The 18527-nt window shown below is 39.8% G+C and overlaps 1 protein-coding gene across 1 annotated transcript; it reads left to right on the top strand.

Annotated features, from left to right (window-relative positions):
* Positions 1 to 47: 47 nt before the first annotated feature.
* On the top strand, positions 48 to 18312 carry znf143b (zinc finger protein 143b). The gene is made up of 15 exons (XM_088340484.1): positions 48 to 196; positions 2368 to 2483; positions 4137 to 4325; positions 4392 to 4472; positions 4865 to 5061; positions 5697 to 5765; positions 5853 to 5963; positions 7711 to 7786; positions 9119 to 9244; positions 9906 to 10085; positions 10610 to 10837; positions 10955 to 11109; positions 11193 to 11306; positions 13035 to 13163; positions 17980 to 18312. The coding sequence occupies exons 2-15, from the start codon at positions 2378 to 2380 to the stop codon at positions 18061 to 18063; spliced, it is 1845 nt and encodes a 614-aa protein (XP_088196610.1). The 5' UTR covers positions 48 to 196; positions 2368 to 2377; the 3' UTR covers positions 18064 to 18312.
* Positions 18313 to 18527: the final 215 nt, after the last annotated feature.

Genomic DNA, 18527 nt, shown 5'->3' with positions numbered 1-18527 from the left:
ATTGTTAGATCGACTCACCTTCTGACCAATAAACGACGTCCTGTTAAAAACCAACTAATCAGAATCCGTGTAAATACGGTAAAGGCGGGCCTTCACCGGGACCGATATATTTCCATACATGTTCCGGGTGTCTTGTGTTTCCTGCACTGGTGCATGGTGGTCGAACGGGAGGAATTGTTGGAAAAAATTTCCCAAGGTTCGTATCTAAATTGTTTTTTACCCAGTGTGCAGTATTCCCACAGCCGTCACCCTGACGGAGGGTGGGACCGACGGCGGCCGGCGTTTGTCAGACGGCCGGGAAATGTCGTTTTTTAGCCCGGGAATAAACGTTGAGTTGTCAGCGGCGCGCGAAAAATGTTATCGTTGATGACCGCTCGACTTAGTCAAGTATGAAGCAGCAGCAGCTCGGTGGCTAACCATCGTTAGCTTACCTTCTAGCGCTTAGGTTATGTGCAAAGTAGTACACAAACCTAGTTAAATTCATTTTGAGTTGCTAAAGTTTTGAGATTACTTCCAAACATTAAAACAAAGGTTTAATTTAGCTGTGACAGCTCTTAGCTGCCGCAGTCAGCATGGATGCTACCTCGAGGTAGAAGTGTGATCCAAGACATAGCTGAGTCCGATATCTGTGTGTGAATTAAAAGCTACAATATTTATATACAGGGTGTCAAAAGTGCAAATAAATTTTTAGGACGTATAGTCAGAAACATGAAAGTGGCTGACTTGTTAAGATCATGGCATCGATGTTCAATTTTAGCATAATGCCCCCTTTTTTGCGTTTTAACACAATATTCTGGTGTCACTTTGAAGTTAATATAAACGTCAGGTTCCATCATTACATCGTAATAAATGGCGTATAGGGTTCCTGCGGACCCTTGAAAAGTCTTTTAAGGCATTGAATTCATTATAGTAAAAACAAGGCCTTAATTGGCAATAAAATGTCTTAAATCCAAAAGCCTTAAAAACGTTAACCCAAAGATTTAGTAATATTTATCAAACGTCCACATTCAGGGAGTAGAACGTTTTTTTCCTAGTGTAACAGAGTTGAAATTTGATAGTTTTGAGGTTTTTTTTTTAAATTCTCACAAAATCAGTGTTTTTGTTGCATTATTGTTAAAACTCTGCTTCATTTAGCACAACCTATATTCATGTATGCTCAAAAATAGTTCTTTAAAAGCAGCTCCTATATTTAGCAAAATATGAACTTTTACCCAAACTGATATTGGGCACAGCTTACCTTCAGGACGAGGTGATATAGCTGAAGGTACGGGAAGCGCAGAAGCCAATAAAGTGCCAAACGAAAAAGACAGTCGCACACGCCCTTGGCTTAACAAATGAATGCGGTACCAGAGTTTTAACAGTAATGCTACAAAAACCGATTTTGTGAGAATAAAAAAAAAACCTCAATAATCAATCAAATTTCAACTCTGTTACACTAGCATGTGTTTTTATGATGCTACACTTCAGATTGGTCATGGATTTAGCAGAGTTATTCATCCATCCATCCCTTATCTGCACCATTTATCCTCAGTAGGGTCGCAAGGGTGCTGGATCCCATCCCAGCTATCTTCGGGAAGTGGGCAGGGAACACCCTGAACTGGTTGCCAGCCAGTCGCAGGGCACACAGGGACAGACAACTCGTTCACACCTAGGGACAATTCAGACTGGCCAACTAACGATTGTTGGTTTCTTCTAAAAGTGCAAGGGATATGCTGCAAATCCTGAAATTTGAAAAAAAAAAAAACACTGATGAGATTCACTGAATGTAGAGTTGTGGTTAAAAAAAAATTGAACTTTCGTTCAACAGCAGCTTGCCCTATTGAGGGCTGACAGAGGCTGAAACACAGTGGTTTTCTGATCAACTGTTCATGGTGAATTCAAAGTTTTTTTTTTATCTCAACCATAGTGTGAGTGCCTCTGTTTTTGCTTTTTTTCGGGTAAAGCCCTCTTTGGCTTAATGTCATATTTGATCAGATATTTTCAGGAATGATAAAAAAAATACCAAAATTTACTGCACATGGTCTTGGTTTGTCATGGGAATTTTCTGAGCCTCTGCAAAGCTGTTCCTAACAAATTCTGACATAGTCCTAAACATGTATCTATATTTTTGGGTGGGTCTGGGTGCTGTTTAACACGGTCTTTGATAATCACACACTCGGAGCAAAGATCCAAACTTTTTAAGTCATCTTTAATTCCATAGCGGTTGATGGGTCAACAGAGCATGATGTATGTATATGTCACGTCGTCAGAGCAACCTTTTACACTTTATGTGTTGTATGCCTTTGTATCTTCATTAGCGCTAATGGCACCGATGAGTGCTCAGCCCATTTTTTCTGCATGCATCACTCATGGATTGTGTCTTTGCAGCGGCTAAAGCATGCTCCTGGCGCAGCTCAACCGAGACTCCCAAGGAATGACTGAGTTTCAGGATGCAGACGGGCAGCCGGTCACGCTGTGCTTGACAGAAACAGTGACTGTGGGAGGTAACCTTACGAAAACTGGCCTCATTTGTCTGAGCAGTTTTTTTCAAAATAATTGCTCTCCTATTTTTTTCTAACCTATAAGATGGTAGGAAGTACACAGCAAAGGATAACATAACACACAGACTATTTTTTTGTATTAACTTGTTAGCTATTCAAACGTAAAAACTATTTACATATGTAACTAATATGTTTTACCCTGTTCGGGGGTAGGACGTCCACTCCAAGATTGGGAGGTAATTGGTTAGTGCCTCGGCCGAGTCATACCCAAGGCTTGCTACATTGGTACCCATTACTCTGCTTGGCGCTCGGCATTAGGGGTTGAAATTGGGTGGTCTGGTCACCTAATGAGTCCCAAAGACAGGTGTTGCGGCACATTGGTTGGTTAGAACTATCGTTGCATCACAGTCGCACGTGTGTGTAGGCGCTGATTAACAAGAGATAAGGTGGCGAAAAAGATGTTTTACCTCTGTTGACAGAGTGTCACCCACTTAGAGATAATGTTTTAATGGATTGATAGAAGTACCATATACCCTTGCATATAAGCTGAACCCCTAATAATGCTTTAAAATAGCCACATACTAAACGAAGCCGAAGAAAGTGTGTACACCAACTTGTGGAAGCATTAAAGCCTTCATATTTCTTGGCTTGTGCAATCTTGAGAGCCTGCGAACAAACACTTAGCAGGTACACTTTCCCTTTTGTTTTTGGGTTTTTAACTACTCTTAGATCTTCTTCTCTATTTCTGGGTACAGTCCATGTTTTTTTTTTTTTGTCTTCACTCACCTTTTTGCATGTTTGGCCTTAGGTGCAGTTTCCAGTGATAAATCCTTTTTCGATAGTCTGAAATTGGTTTCATACACGTCAAACTTTCTTGCTGCTTCCAGGTTGCTTGTTTCTCCAGCAGCCTTTATTTCTTTCAGCTTGAGTCAGCAGTATAGGACAGACGTTTTATTTTTTTTCCAGGCATGATGTATTGCTAAAATGGTTTTACAAAAAAAATTACAGATATTCAGGACACTTTTACCATATATTCTGTTGCAGGGTGCGTATGTTTGCTACTGCTGACACATTTAAATATGCACATATAAGCCTTATTTCAGTATGTTATACTTCAAAATTGTCTTTTATGTGAAGAAAACCTATGTGACCAATATTAACTCATAATAGTTGTATAATCTTTATTGATTATTTGATTATTTCTTTTGAATAACCTAATCCTGTCCAACCTAGAACCAATGTCAGTGCAGACCACACAGAATGAACAATGGCACAGCGTAGAAGGAATTGGTGTCTTGTCCCTCTGCTTCCATTTAAAACAGAAGTTGTATTCATTCCAACTGCCGTGCTTCCACAAAGATGGAGTAACACACTTAAACAAAAAGGGCTGTGCCATGTGCAGACCGCCACAAACGGTGATTAATGACTTCTCATGGTGGCATCTTACTCCACTCCAGCTTTGATTATTTATGTCAGATAGTGTAAAAATACTTCACAAATTGTGAGGTTCCTTTATGTGACACAACCTCCAGCTAAGTTTTAGATTATTACAAGGCTATTAATGATCATTTCATACCTGCTTGTCGTCTGAAAAATTGTGTTGAAGGCCAAATCTGCCATTTTCTGTGTGGGTCACAAAGTTGTGTTCCTTGTTAGATGCCGAACAGATGGACACCATGGACACAGTGAGCCTGCAGGCAGTCACGCTGGTAGACGGCTCTACTGCCTACATCCAGCACGAAGCTAAACAGGCCTTCTCGGAGGCGCAGATCATGGACGGACAGATGATCCAGTTGGAGGACGGGTCGTCCGCCTACGTGCAGCATGTGACCGTGCCTAAAGCAGGTAATTGATCATTGTCATCGGTTGTAATTAGCTAAGGAATTGATTAAAACATGTGGATGGTTCCAGGCGGAGATAGTTTACAACTTGAAGATGGACAGGCGGTTCAACTTGAAGACGGAACGACAGCTTATATACATGCACCCAAAAGTATAGTATTTAAATGCATTTGAATTGTCTTTTATTTACTCAGTGTCGCGCAATTATCTAGTTTCGAAACAATACTGTGAGAAAATCTGAGCTGGTCAATTACCTCAGAATCCTAAAAGACGGTGGAAAACGATAATACGATAAACTGAGAAAGTCTTGGCATCAATAATCAAGACACTTCAATGTGAAAATCAGCAGGTTTTGTAAAGTGTCTAGTTGATTGGAAATGCGGTGAATGAATTGGGAGTTGGGGAGTTTTTGTGCATCAGAGTTGGAATGGACACTACATTAGTTTGCTCAAAATATAAATTTGTCATGATCTTTTTTTGTCCAATTTCAATGTATAAACGTTGCATGTCACGTGTTTAAGTGTACATGCTTTTGTTGCAAAGCTGAAACATACGAGCAAGGCGGTCTGCAGGAAGTGCAGCTTGAGGACGGCAGCACGGCCTATATCCAGCACACAGTGCACATGCCGCAGGCTAACACCATCCTTGCCATCCAAGCCGATGGCACCATTGCTGACCTGCAGGGCGAGACTACTTCTATCGACCCCGAAACCATCAGCGTGCTGGAGCAGTACACCAAGGTGACCGGAGCTACCAACTCTCGCATAACGTTTTAGCGGCTGCCAAATGTAGTCTTATGCTATCATTGTATACAAAGCTACTAATGTTAGCATTGCAGCTGCTTACCTGTGTGCAGGAGTCACCTACCTTTTTTAACCTGAGAGCTACTTTTTTTTCGTAGGTGCAAAGGGCTTTCTTTTTAATTTAATCTAAATGTATTAAATCTATTCTATCTTTACCCCTCCTCAAGCACTCGCACCATTGCCGCTAGATGCTAACACTGCTCACTAGCTACAATGGGTGTACCCAAAATACTGTGATAAAAGCAAGATTGTTATTTAAGTTGGAAAAAAAAACTCATCTGATATTTTTGCCACATCGCTCACCCATCTTTTAGTCCTTGTAGTACATGGCCAGAAAAATATACTGTAAAAGTTCTACGAGAAAAATCCCACCCAATTGTAACTCTTGTAAGTCTCTTAATTTAGCTGTGATATTAAAGAAACCTGTAGTAAAAAAAAGAAAGAAAAGCTTGTCACAGTTGCACATACTATTTTAAAACTCCTCTTGTCCCTTTTATCTTTTTTCTCCCCTAGAATTGTCAGTATCTCTGTAGATGCATTGATTAACCTACAAGCATCATTTCTTCTCCAAGGTGGAGAACATTGAGAACCCTCTGATCCCTTTCGGTAGAGTGGAAGCCGACAATGGCGTGCACATGCGGGTATAGATTGATTGACAATCACCATTCATTTCCAGAAACCTAGTCTTTTTTCGATGATAACAGTATTTGTTTTTCTTTATCTGCAAGATTGTGCTACAGGGTCAGGAGAACAGGAGAGTGACCAACGTCGGCGAGAAGTCATACCGCTGTGAACATGAGGACTGTGGAAAGTTGTACACCACAGCACACCATCTCAAGGCAAGCGATCTTGACTATATATTAACAAGCCAACCATCTTGGTTTTGTATTACAGTGCATCCGGAAAGTATTCACAGCGCGTCACTTTTTCCACATTTTGTTATGTTACAGCCTCATTCCAAATTGTATTAATTTAATCTCTTATCTCAAAATTCTACACAAAATACTCCATTATGACAATGTGAAAACATTTTTTTTTCTCCTTTTTTTGAATTTATTAAAAATGGAAAACTAAGAAATCACATTTACATAAGTATTTACAGCCTTTCACATGAAGCTCAAAATTGAGCTCAGGTGCATCTTTTTTCCATTGATCATCATTGATATCTTTCAACAGCTTAATTGGAGTCCACCTGCAGTAAATTCAGTTAATTGGACATGATTTGGAAAGGCACATACCTGTCTATATAAGGTCCCACAGTTGAGTGTGCATGTCAGAGCACAAACACCAAGCATGAAGCCAAAAGAACTGTCTGTAGACCTGCGAGACAGGATTGTCTTGAGGCACAAATCTGGGGAAGGATACAGAAAAATTTCTGCTGCTTTGAAGGTCCTAATGAGCACAGTTACCTCCATTATTCGTAAATGGAAGACATTTGGAACCACCAGGACTTTTCCTAGAGCTGGCCGGCCTTCTAAACTGAGCGATCGGGGAAGAAGGGCCTTAGTCAGGGAGGTGACCAAGAACCCGATGGTCACTCTGTCAGAGCTACAGCGTTCCTCTGTGGAGAGAGGAGAGCCTTCCAGAAGGACAACCATCTCTGCAGCAATCCACCAATCAGGCCTGTATGGTAGAGTGGCCAGACGAAAGCCACTCCTTAGTAAAAGGAACATGGAAGCCCGTCTGGAATTTTCCAAAAAGCACCTGAATGACTCTCAGACCATGAGAAAAAAAATTATCTGGTCTGATGAGACAAAGATTGAACTCTTTGGTGTGAATGCCAGGCGCCATGTTTGGAGGAAACCAGGCACCGCTCATCACCAGGCCAATACCATCCCTACAGTGAAGCATGGTGGTGGCAGCATCATGCTGTGGGATGTTTTTCAGCACCAGGAACTGGCAGACTAGTCAGGATAGAAGGAAAAATGAATGCAGCAATATATAGAGATATCCTGGATGAAAACCTGCTCCAGAGCGCTCTTGACCTCAGGCTGGGGCGAAGGTTCATTTTTCAGCAGGACAACGACCCAAATCACACAGCCAAGATCTCAAAAGATTGGCTTCAGAACCACTCCGTGAATGTCCTGGAGTGGCGCAGTCAGAGTCCAGACTTGAATCTGATCGAACATCTCTAGAGAGATCTGAAAATGGCTGTGCACAAATGTCTCCCATCCAACCTGATTGAGCTTGAGATCTAATGCAAAGAAGAATGGGCAAAACTGCCTAAAGATAGGTGTGCTAAACTTTTGGGATCATATTCAAAAAGACTTGAGGCTGTATTTGCTGCCAAAGGTGGATAAACAAAGTATTAAGCAAAGGCTGTGAATACTTATGTAAATGTGATTTCTGAGTTTTCTAATTTTAATAAATTCAAAAAAAGTAAAAATAAAACGTTTTCACATTGTCATAATGGAGTATTTTGTGTAGAATTTTGAGATAAGAGATTAAATGAATCCAATTTGGAATGAGGCTGTAACATAACAAAATGTGGAAAAAGTGAAGCACTGTGAATACTTTCCGGATGCACTGTATGTACCATTTTAACTCTTAATTCCTCTTGACTGAGTATGTTTGTTGTCTATCTAGGTGCATGAGCGCTCTCACACCGGAGACAAGCCATACATGTGTGACTATTCAGGATGCGGGAAGAAGTTTGCAACAGGTAGTACCAGAAATTCCCCACAATCAATGAAATGTACTGTAAAAATATACCATGGTTTATTTTATACTGCATCTCAAAAGGAAGGGTGTTTATCAAAAGAAGTTTTTTGTGGCTAATTTCAAGATAACATGTTCAGTTGTCAGCGGCCTTTAGTATAGGATATTCAACTAGAAATCAGAACAAAAAAATTAAATCAACTTATCAAAATGTATGCAAAATTCTTCGTTCAGATGTATGGTCATTCTCAAAATCTATGTCCTTTAATTTTTGTTGTATCAATTGTTACTGGTCTGCATTTATATACTGCTTTCTAGGTCACTGAAGACCTCCCAAAGCTTGATTAATGGCCTTGATTCAGTGCTGGCACTAGTAGTATCAGTATCTCTAACTGAAACTATTGGCCAAAATTCAAGATTTATTTTGTCAGAGAAACAGGATGCACTTTAGACTAGGGATGGGCATGTAAGCGAAACCAGGTGAGTGTATCTGTGCTGATATCAACCTTACTTTAAGAGGGGAATTGGTATTTTGGGTGGTGGCGGCGGATAAAGTTTTGGCTGCCCTCTGGAGGCTGACTTTTACTAGGTTCAGACTGCAGGGATATCAGATATTTTTGCACAGGCGCGCCCTGGATCTGATCTAATGAAGTCCGTCAGTCCACCACTATTCGCTTGTTTCAGGTCAGACCTAGGCCCCTTTCATATGTTATGGACTTTTTGGACTATTTTACAGGTTTAGGGCGTCATTATTACATCATGCACTTTCCGGACAAATTTCAACATGTTACCTAATGTTCTCTTTTATTAATGTTTACTATGTTTGTGTACTGTGACTCAATGCTATATCTATATAACGGAGTTTCATTAAATCCCACATTCATGGAAGATGAACACTTGTTTATTTTGTAAATGTGAACAATCTCACAAAAAACATAATTGAGTATTACGCTCTGCAGTGTGAACCTGGCTTGGATTAAGTACCTACACACGAGGAATAATAAATTATATTTATCTCGGTTCATTTTTTTAGGTCAAAGGTTGCTGATTTTAGTCTTTCGTGTTGTAGGGTTTTTTTTTGGTAGTAGTAGTTGTGTATGGCATTTATTTGTATTTTTTGACTATTCGTGAATTGAGTTTTGGTATCAGTCTAGAAAATAAAGTAGTATCAACATGATTGGGTTGCACCCAATTGCAGTTCACATAGAAGCGGTCCTTAAAGTTTTAAAGATTTATTTAAATGCATCTTTTAAATCAGTGATTACAAAGATCATGTATTTTATGATAATTAACCAAATATCTACTTTGTTCACAAATGTAATGTTTTTCTTTGAAGGATATGGCCTGAAGAGTCACTCGCGCACGCACACTGGCGAGAAGCCCTACCGATGTCAAGAGCTCAACTGCTGCAAGTCCTTCAAAACCTCGGGAGACCTTCAAAAGCACACTCGAACACACACAGGTAAGCTACCACAACTTTGATCAGAACCGAAGCTTTGCCAATCTGGCCTAAATTTATTTATTTATTCATTTTATTTTTTCATTATTTCCATTGTGAATGACGTTCATCTTATAACTTTTGATAATGATTAGCTGAGGTCAAGTGACAACACCAATTTCACCAATCAAAGAATAATTTAGTGAACGTGAATCCCTTGCTATTGCACAGTTTACTTTTGGTTTTTTTTTTTAACTTTTCGGATTTTAATTGTGTATTGAATTCTGCATTCCAAAAGGCTAAACAGTCAATGCACCTCTTCTCTACCTTGGGGTTTAATATTTACACCTACGTAAAAAGCTTGCAAAATTTATTTTACTTATATGCATTTAAATCGCAATTTCGTGTTTTGTAAACTTCAGCTAGTAGCTCAAGAATGGAACCCATTTATGAGCTGTCCTTTATAGTTCACTTATGTAATTGATGGTGACATGTTGGCAAGGGCGTATATTTGCATGGACAGAGGTGACATGTTCTCACCGATATTGAGCAATCATTGCCTTGTTCCACCAATATTATGTGATTCTAGAATGTAACCCTACGGAAAATGTGGGATTACTGTCCATGTATAAGAGGTTGCACTTTAGTCACACAAGTATGTTTTTTATGTAATTTGTCTTTTCAGGAGAAAAGCCGTTCAAGTGTCCGGTGGAGGGCTGCGGTCGGTCCTTTACCACCTCAAACATCCGCAAGGTACACATCCGCACGCACACAGGCGAGCGGCCATATTACTGCTCCGAACCCAACTGCGGCCGCTCCTTTGCCAGCGCCACCAACTACAAGAACCACATGAGGATCCACACTGGTAATTTCACCAGTCCTTTTTTTAGGCCAGGAACCACTCCTGTAGTGTCATTGATATGTCATTGAGCTAAACCATCAAAGAAGGACCATGACAACAGTGGAATTATAACTGTATTTTTAATTCCATCTCCGAATGGTGAAAAGAGGGAAAAGTACATTACAATGCATATTCCAATAGGTTCCTAGAAATAGAGTACTTAAACTTTCCATCTGTCTAAACAGTTACAAGATATGTTGTTTATACATCATATAAACACTTAGAAACTTACTGACCCCCAGCCTTGGTAATTCTTCAACATTGATGGAAACCGATTAGAACATTCACTTGTTCTGTCAGCCTTTATGTAACTACTGATGACAACTAGATCAAAGAATAGGGAGAGACACAGAAACCCCGGAAGTAGTATTATTTCACAATGTTTTTCTATTCAAATACAGTAAGGTATTTATTTTTTAAAAAACGGTAATAAGGACAACACAACTCCTGTGATATAATTTTAATCTTTACTCTTTCTGATTGCTCAGGGGAAAAGCCATACGTGTGCTCTGTGCCCGGATGCGAAAAGCGCTTCACGGAGTACTCCAGCCTCTACAAGCACCACGTGGTGCACACGCCATGTAAGCCGTACATTTGCAACCACTGCGGCAAGACCTACAAGCAGATCTCAACGCTGGCCATGCACAAGCGCACTGCCCACAATGACACGGAGACCATTTTGGAAGAACAGGAGGCCTACTTTGAGCCACCCATAGGTGAGTGATGAGATTTTGCCCTGACAGTGAGCGCAGCACTGTATTCACAACACAAAATTTTAATCTCACATAATTATGGCTAAAATCACATGTTAAAGGGCAACATCTTGTTACTAGATGCCATTGATGACCCCAATGTCAGTTACTCGAAAGAGGAAGCAAAAGTGGAGAAAGAGGACAAAGATGTTGAGAACGTTCTTGTAGAGAGCAACGAGGTGGTCACCCAGCAACACGTCGCCTTAGTGACGCAGCCAGATGGGACGCAACAGCAGGTCTGATGCATATTTGAAGGAATATTCACATTCAATTTAGGAAAAATTGTGTTTTTTGACTCTTACGGCCTTTCCCTCCCCAGGTTAGCATCACTGAAGCAGACTTGCAAGCAATGGGTGGCACTATCACCATGGTAACCCAAGAAGGCACCACCATAACCATCCCGGCCCACGAACTCTCCACACAGGGAGCCCAGGTAAAAATGACACTATTGTGTTTTTCTATTTTGTATATGATCCTGTAGTAATGACAGAGCCACAAAATACTAAAAATCCTCTGCAGTTTACTATTCCAGTTAATAGTAAATGACTAAATATGCATTTTTTTTAATGAAAACTACTGGGATAAATCAAGGAATGTTCATTTTTACTCATCTAGATGGAGCTCTTGGTTTAATTACACTTAATTTGTTCGATTGTTTGAACGGTTATATTCATTGCAAATATTTGCATTGAATTAATTGCTACTTTTTTGTTTGCAAGTTTTTTAAGTGATAGCATTGTCTCTGGGTCACTTTCAGCCTAAAAATGGCGTTCTGAAATCCTATTGTGACTTTTTTTGATAATCTGAAAATTCTGCGTGAAAAACAATTTTTGATATTTGGCAGCTATGTAATGAACCTTTTGCTTCAGGTTCATGCTGAAATTCCAACTAAAATACCTACTTCCCTAATTTTCTGAGTGAAAAATGTAGTACGGACGCTGTCCTACTAACGGTTCTGGGCGATCGTTGAATTGTTTCGTAGGTTGCTTTAGTGTTATATTTTGTATGTTCAAGGTTTATATGCGTATGTTTAAGGCTTGTTTAAATAACCTGTTTTGTTTTGTACTAAAAAATAAACATTTTATACAATAACATGCTCTATAAAGGTAAATAAAGTTAAGTTTAACTTACTTTTAGAAGATGAGCTTCAAGAGGTCCTCCTCCGTGGACAAAAGTAGCCGAAAAAAAAGCGATCCAACCATTTTCTCAACCGCATCAAGCTTTCTTATTCCACTTTCATTTCAAAAGAAATGTCTCGCCTTTTCTTTACACTTTACACCAACAATATTGAATAGATGCCCAAGATATTAAACTATCAAAGTTCTTAGCACGCTGGAGATACAGTATAGAATTTTTACACACAAACTAGGAAGAGGAAGCGGATCTCTTGTTCGGGGTGGATGCTGGGTGGGCTCTCAGAGTGCCACACTCCGGTAGCGGCGGAAAGAAGTGCTACAGTACTGTACTGTACTCTGAAAAAGGTGCACAAAATCTAACCTACAGCAATGTCTGGATATTTTTCGACATCCCGAAAAAAAAGTTTGTATCTGCCATTTTTCGTAAGAAGAAGAGCGTCTGTATTGATTTTTTTTTTTGTAATTGATAACAACGTAGTGAAACATTGTATGCGACGAGGTTAGACATGGCACTCAATAGTAAACACGTAATAAAGACTGAAGAGAAAACCTAAACGACTGTCAAGATAACTAGGAAAGAAAATACAATGTAGTGCTTAGAGATGGGCCCAAGTTTAAATAATAGAGCAATGAAAAAGTGACTCATAACAATGGTGGAATCACATCGAGCAGTAATAACATTCCCATTTATGCCACATGATGTATTGTTCAGTTTTCACTCTTTTTTGGGGTGGTGATTGCCCTGAGGAAGAAACCGTCTGTGAGCCTCTTAGTCTTTAAGCGATCTGCCTTACCAGAGGGCAACAGGTCAAAGAGATGCTTTCGTGGGTGAGAAGAGCCCTTCATAATGTCAATGGCTCTGCTGCAGTATTGAAAACCCGAAAAGTCCCGTAGTTATCTTCAGTGCAGTTAACGAATCATTATTGGACGTCATAAAAGCGTTGATGCAGACTTAAAACCGTAATTGGACGGATTGTCATTTTATCTCACTCACCACTGATTTACAGCGGATTTGTCTCCCCCAGGTGGCCATTATGACACCTGGCATGACTTCCTTTGAAGGCGTCGAGGAAACCACTTACAATCAAGAGCAAGAAGAGATTCACCCAGTCACCTTACTGGCCACTTCCAATGGCACTCACATTGCTGTGCAGGTTTGTATTAGAAAAACTTTGTCCGAACAATTATGCAGAATTGCTAGTTTTTTCGTTTCACATTGATTTTTCACGAGTAATGGATCGTGGCTTTGTGTTTGAATTAAGTCAAGTCGCCCTTAATCACAAAGAGTCTCAAAGGGCTGCACAGACTACAGACTTATTACACCATCCCCTGATTTAAAACCTACACGAGGGCAAGGAAAAACTCAAAATCCTCAACATGAGGAAAATGAAGGGACCACACATGAGGTCATCACCCTTCCAGGATGCACAGGCTGCAATGGATGTTGCAATAGAAGTGTGTAAATGAAACAAAGAGTTTGTGAACTACACCGTGTTTCAAATATCGCCAACATGGTGCCCTCTTAGAACACATTTGAAGCTTTCAGACCAGTTCTGAATAAAGCTCACTGTGATGGGTCATTAACAGTAGGAATTCATATTTCTAATATTCTAGGAAATTCGATTTCTAATTAACATAATCAATGTCTTTAAATACATGATCAATTTTTCAATTATTCCAATTCCAGTTTTTTTACAATTAGACTATATGTATGTAAATCATTCAGGGACCAGATGTTTTAGTGGTTGACTGAGCCTATTTTAAATTTCTTATGATTATAGTCAGTTATAAAAATGGGTCGGGTAATCTTCCTAGCTTGGTGCCACTGTTTGGTTAGCAACAGCGTTAGTTCTTTATATAGGAGATACATTCAGTCAGTGTCTGAAATAACACCTGCCTGGACGCCCGGGGCGTGCATCTTTTACGTCGGGCGTACAACTTACAAAAACATCTCCGCCCGGGTGGTTCAACAACTTTTTCAAGAAAACGCAAGAATATTTTGTTGTTTTTTTTTTGTTTTTTGTTTTTTGTTTTGTTTTTTCCCCTCAAATCAAATGTTTGCGTTATTCTGATTTTGAAATCTTCGTCAGGATTGGAAATTTCGGTTCGTTCGGTAATTTGCATAATCGGCAGCCAATCAGAAGCCTGCATCGAATAACTTTGTGCTTCTGGACTTTCCCGAGCGTTGTAAGGTCGTGCATTTGCATATCATTTTGCAAACTAGACACACAGAGAACACAAAAAAATGGATAAGTGGTTAGGAATCAAGCCAAAACCTCAGCCCCAGAAGAAAGATTCAAAAGAAGCTTACAAAATTTATGCTGCTACAAAACGTAAACGTACATTAAAAGCATCATGGAAAGAGGAGTTCACATGGCTTGTAGAAGACGACGCAACGCAAACATTGCATGAATGATGATGAGTAAATACAGGTACATGGTGATGGCAGATGGAATATAGCGATGCCATATACATGCAATTAATGTTATAAGTAGATTTACAATAAACCTTAATTTAAAGTGTTGTTCTGATATATATTCCAATGATCAATCTTTAATACTTTGCAACAATGTTTTTTTTTTTTTGGCGACAAGTCGTCCTATTGTGTTTCAAGTTGTAAAAAATGGGGCAGGCAACTTTATGGCTGGTCAGGCAACTTTTCAGAGTTGTCTGCCCTGGTGTCCGCTAACTTTTTGTCACGAGTTTCAGACACTGATACAGTATATTATTTTTTTACTGGATTCCAATTTTTGACTAACCCTGGGAAATTGACAACAGTGCTGGAGTCGAGTTGTATTCACACAAAGTGATTGAATCCAGTTAAATTCTGCTTTGACAATTTCTTGAGTGAAACTGTATACTGAATGTACCGTATTTTCTGCACCATATGCTGCCCTGGATTATCGGCACACCCTCCAAAAATAGCCTTTTGTGATATATTTTTCATAAGAATATAAGGCACATGAAAGGTAGGGTTGCATAAAAATGAAATGCATTTAAATTAAAATTTTAATTCAAAGAACACAAATTAACATTATGAGACCCGGTTTCACTATTGAAATTCATCTTGGCAACAGGCAGTTAACATGTTAACCACTAGAGGGCCCTCAAAGATGAAAGATCTAAATGTTTCTCTAAGGCAGAACAGTCACTATATACAGTATTTATTTGGAGCGATGCATTTCTAATTTTATCCACCATATTTTCCATTTATTTTTGAGGAAAGGAGAAAAGTGTTCTGGAAAGAAATGAAAAGAGTAAGAAGCAGTGAGTCTGGAAAAGGAAGAGAAAGTGAAAGATAAGGATGGTAGATTGCTGGTTAGCGTTAGTGCAGTCATGACGAGATAGGCAGAGTATTTTGAGGAGTTGCTAAATTTGGAGGATGGGAAAGAAGTGAGAGTCGAGGCGATCGATGGTATGGAGAGAATGCCCGTGTTGGGTGATTTAAATGTGAAGCCTGTGGAAACATGGGAGATGCAAGAGGCAGTGAAAGAAATGAAAGGGGGGAAGGCACCTGGGTTGGAGGGTTGTACTGCTGAATGCCTGAAAAAAGGTAGCACAGCTATGATTGACTGGTTAGTACATGGTGTGGTTCCTGTTGATTGGTGTTGTGCATGTGTGGTGCCGTTGTATAAGTATAAAGGTGATAAGTATGAATGTAGCAATTCGAGAGGTATCAGTTTGTTGTCTGTGCCGGGTAAGCTGTATGGAAGAGTCTTGATTAAGAGAGCGAGAGAAAGAACGAATGAGGTGGTGATGAAGGAGCAGAGTGGTTTCAGGAAAGGAAGAGGATGTGTGGATCAGGTATTTGCAGTATGACAGGGGTGTGAGAAATATTTTGCAAAAGGTAAGGATGTTTATTTGGCTTTCATAGACTTGGAAAAGGCGTATGACAAGAGTTGATAGAGAGGCGTTGTGGCGAGTGATGGTAATGTATGGAGTGGGTGGAAAGTTGTTGAAAGCATTGAAGAGTTTATATATGATCAGCAGAGCATGTGTAAGAGTAGGGAGTGAGACAAGTGAGTGGTTCCCTGTGTTGACTGGTGTGAGACTGTGTGATGTCGCCATGGCTGTTTAATGTGTACATGGATGGTGTGGTGAGAGAGGTGAATGCAAGAGTATTTGGCAGAGGTGTAGAGATGATGGACAACAGTGTGGCAGTTAAGTCAGTTGTGGTTTGCAGATGACACAGCGCTTGTGGCTGATTCTGAGGAAACATTGAGAAGGTTGGTAACGGAGTTTGAAAGAGTATGTGATAGGCGTAAGTTATGTGTCAATGTTGGGAAGAGTAAGGTGATGAAGTGTTCACGTGATGGAGTGGGCATGACGTTAGAAATCAGGTTGCATGGACCGGTGCTGGAAGAAGTTGAAAGCTTTAGGTACTTGGGTTGTGATGTGGCTGCAGTTGGTGGAATGGAATGTTAGGTATTGCACAGAGTGAATCAAGGAATCAAGGTTTTGGGTGCTCTGAGGAGAGTGATGAGCAACAAGAGTATGAGTATGGATGTTAAGAGGGGACTGTATGAGAGTGTGATTTTGCCGACTGTGTTATATGGTGCAAAGACTAGGAGCCTGAACGCAGATTTAAGAAGGAAATTTTTTAGATGAAGTGTTTGAGGAGTATGTTAGAAGTGACAAGATTGGCTAGATTGAGAAATGAAATTGTGAGAGACAGAACTGGAGTAGTTGTGGAACTGAGCAAGCGTGTTGATAAGAGAGTACTCGGTTGGTTTGGACACATGGAGAGGATGGATGAGGAGCGGATGTTGAAAAGGATCTACAGAGCAGAAGTCAATGGAAGGAGACCAAGAAGAAAGCCGCGATTGACGTGGATGGATGGCGTTATGAGTGCACTGCAGGAAAGAGGTCTAAAAATAATGGAAGCTAGAGCTCTTGTTGGTGATAGAAGGAGTGGAGAGGTGTTGTGAAAGGATAGTGGGATTGTGGACACGTTAAGGATGGGCTGGGCACCCGTATGATGCGGCAGGGGTAAACCAGTGAAAGCTGTCGGGCTCAGCTGTTGAACAAAAGAGTGTGTTGTGTCACCCTGACCTGAGTGACATGGCCGCTTTCTGGTGTCCCATTTCATCTGGAGGGACGAAATCATGACCAATTTAGGTGCCGAGGTGCCTAACTTGTTTGAGTGTTTGGGCATTTGGGTTGGCCATGGTCCAAAAATCTTTGTGTGTGTTCTTTGCTATTTTTTCTTTTATATTTTCTTTGTTATTGTACGTGTTTGTCTTGCTGTCGGGCACCCCTCTTGAGGGATATGGCCAAGGTAGATAGTATTTTCCAGTATAGAGGGCGCACCAGATCGTAAGGCGCACTTTCAAATTTCTTGGCCAATTTAAGGTTTGTAGATGAACTTTTATAGTTTGGAACATACGGTAAGCTTACCCGACACCACAAACTTTTTGTTTAACATTTAAGACTGAGATCATGTAATTATTTTTTGGGGGTTGCACAAAAAAAATGACCAAATCTGGATTTTGGGCAAAAACTGCCCAAATGCTCATCAGCAAGAGATCATTCAAAATTTGTCGATTTGCAAAAAAACTGAACTCTTATGCAATACGATTTCTGGCTATGAAATAACCCGAGGGTCTTCTGTCACAACAAAAGTTTCCACTTTGTCGCTGAGCCTTTTGTCTAATCTGGAAAAACCCGGTATTCGCATTTTTGTCATGCTAATTACGACATAAACACGACTGGGCAAGGAATTGTCTTGAAGGGACTAAGTCATTTTCAGTTGAAACTTGAAGTTGAGGTTGAAAGGCAACAGAAGAAACTGATCAACTTCAATATGTCACTTTGATCCCTTTCAAAGTTTAATATAGAAAAGCATGGCACAAAAAGCTCTAAGGATCAAAGATATATATTTTTTTTTTGTTATGAGTAGAACATGCCTGTTTTGTAGTACTTTTAAATACATTTTTCTCTTTTTTTTTTTCTTTCTTTTTTTGTGTGCAGCTGAGCGACCAGCCATCTTTGGAAGAAGCCATTCGAATAGCTTCAAGAATTCAACAAGGGGAGTCGCCCGGCCTGGACGATTGATATCGGTATCATGCCAGACTAGGGAAAAAAAACAAACCTTGCAAAATGCCATCTTGCGGATCTTCCTTCAAAGCCTCCCACAGCTACTTATGTTTTTAAGTGTATATAAGATTTTGATAACTGGACTATTTGCCTCTCAACCAAACAGATTATTGGGAGAATGGTGTGGGGGGGATGCTTTCTTATGATCATGCACATTGCAGGGTACAGCTAATGCTATTTCTAAATAAAATAAATAGTACACGTTAAGGACTTTGTTTTGATTCACTGCACCCATAATGACCAGCAATCAAATCACTTTCAGGTTTTAAAAGGGACAATGTGTATTATTTATCAAGGCTTGTGGTAAAAAAAGATTAATTATTGTAATTTTCATTTAAAAAATGACAATTACATTTTGTTTCCAACCCCAGTGTACAATAAAAATCAAATTGATTAATATAAAAAGAAATAGACAATGTACA

The sequence above is a fragment of the Urocampus carinirostris genome, chromosome 7 (genome assembly GCF_059441175.1).
Source record: "Urocampus carinirostris isolate Australia breed hairy pipefish chromosome 7, RoL_Ucar_1.0, whole genome shotgun sequence".
Lineage (NCBI taxonomy): Eukaryota > Metazoa > Chordata > Actinopteri > Syngnathiformes > Syngnathidae > Urocampus > Urocampus carinirostris.
Note: the sequence above shows the minus strand (reverse complement) of the source record. Positions and strands in the feature narration are given on the sequence as shown.

Coding starts and splice junctions, on each gene's coding strand:
- znf143b (XM_088340484.1), top strand. CDS start 2,378: ATGCTCCTGGCGCAGCTCAACCGAGACTCCCAAGGAATGACTGAGTTT. Junction 4,473..4,864: donor TTATATACATGCACCCAAAA/GTATAGTATTTA, acceptor TTTGTTGCAAAG/CTGAAACATACGAGCAAGGC. Junction 13,164..17,979: donor GCACTCACATTGCTGTGCAG/GTTTGTATTAGA, acceptor TTTTGTGTGCAG/CTGAGCGACCAGCCATCTTT.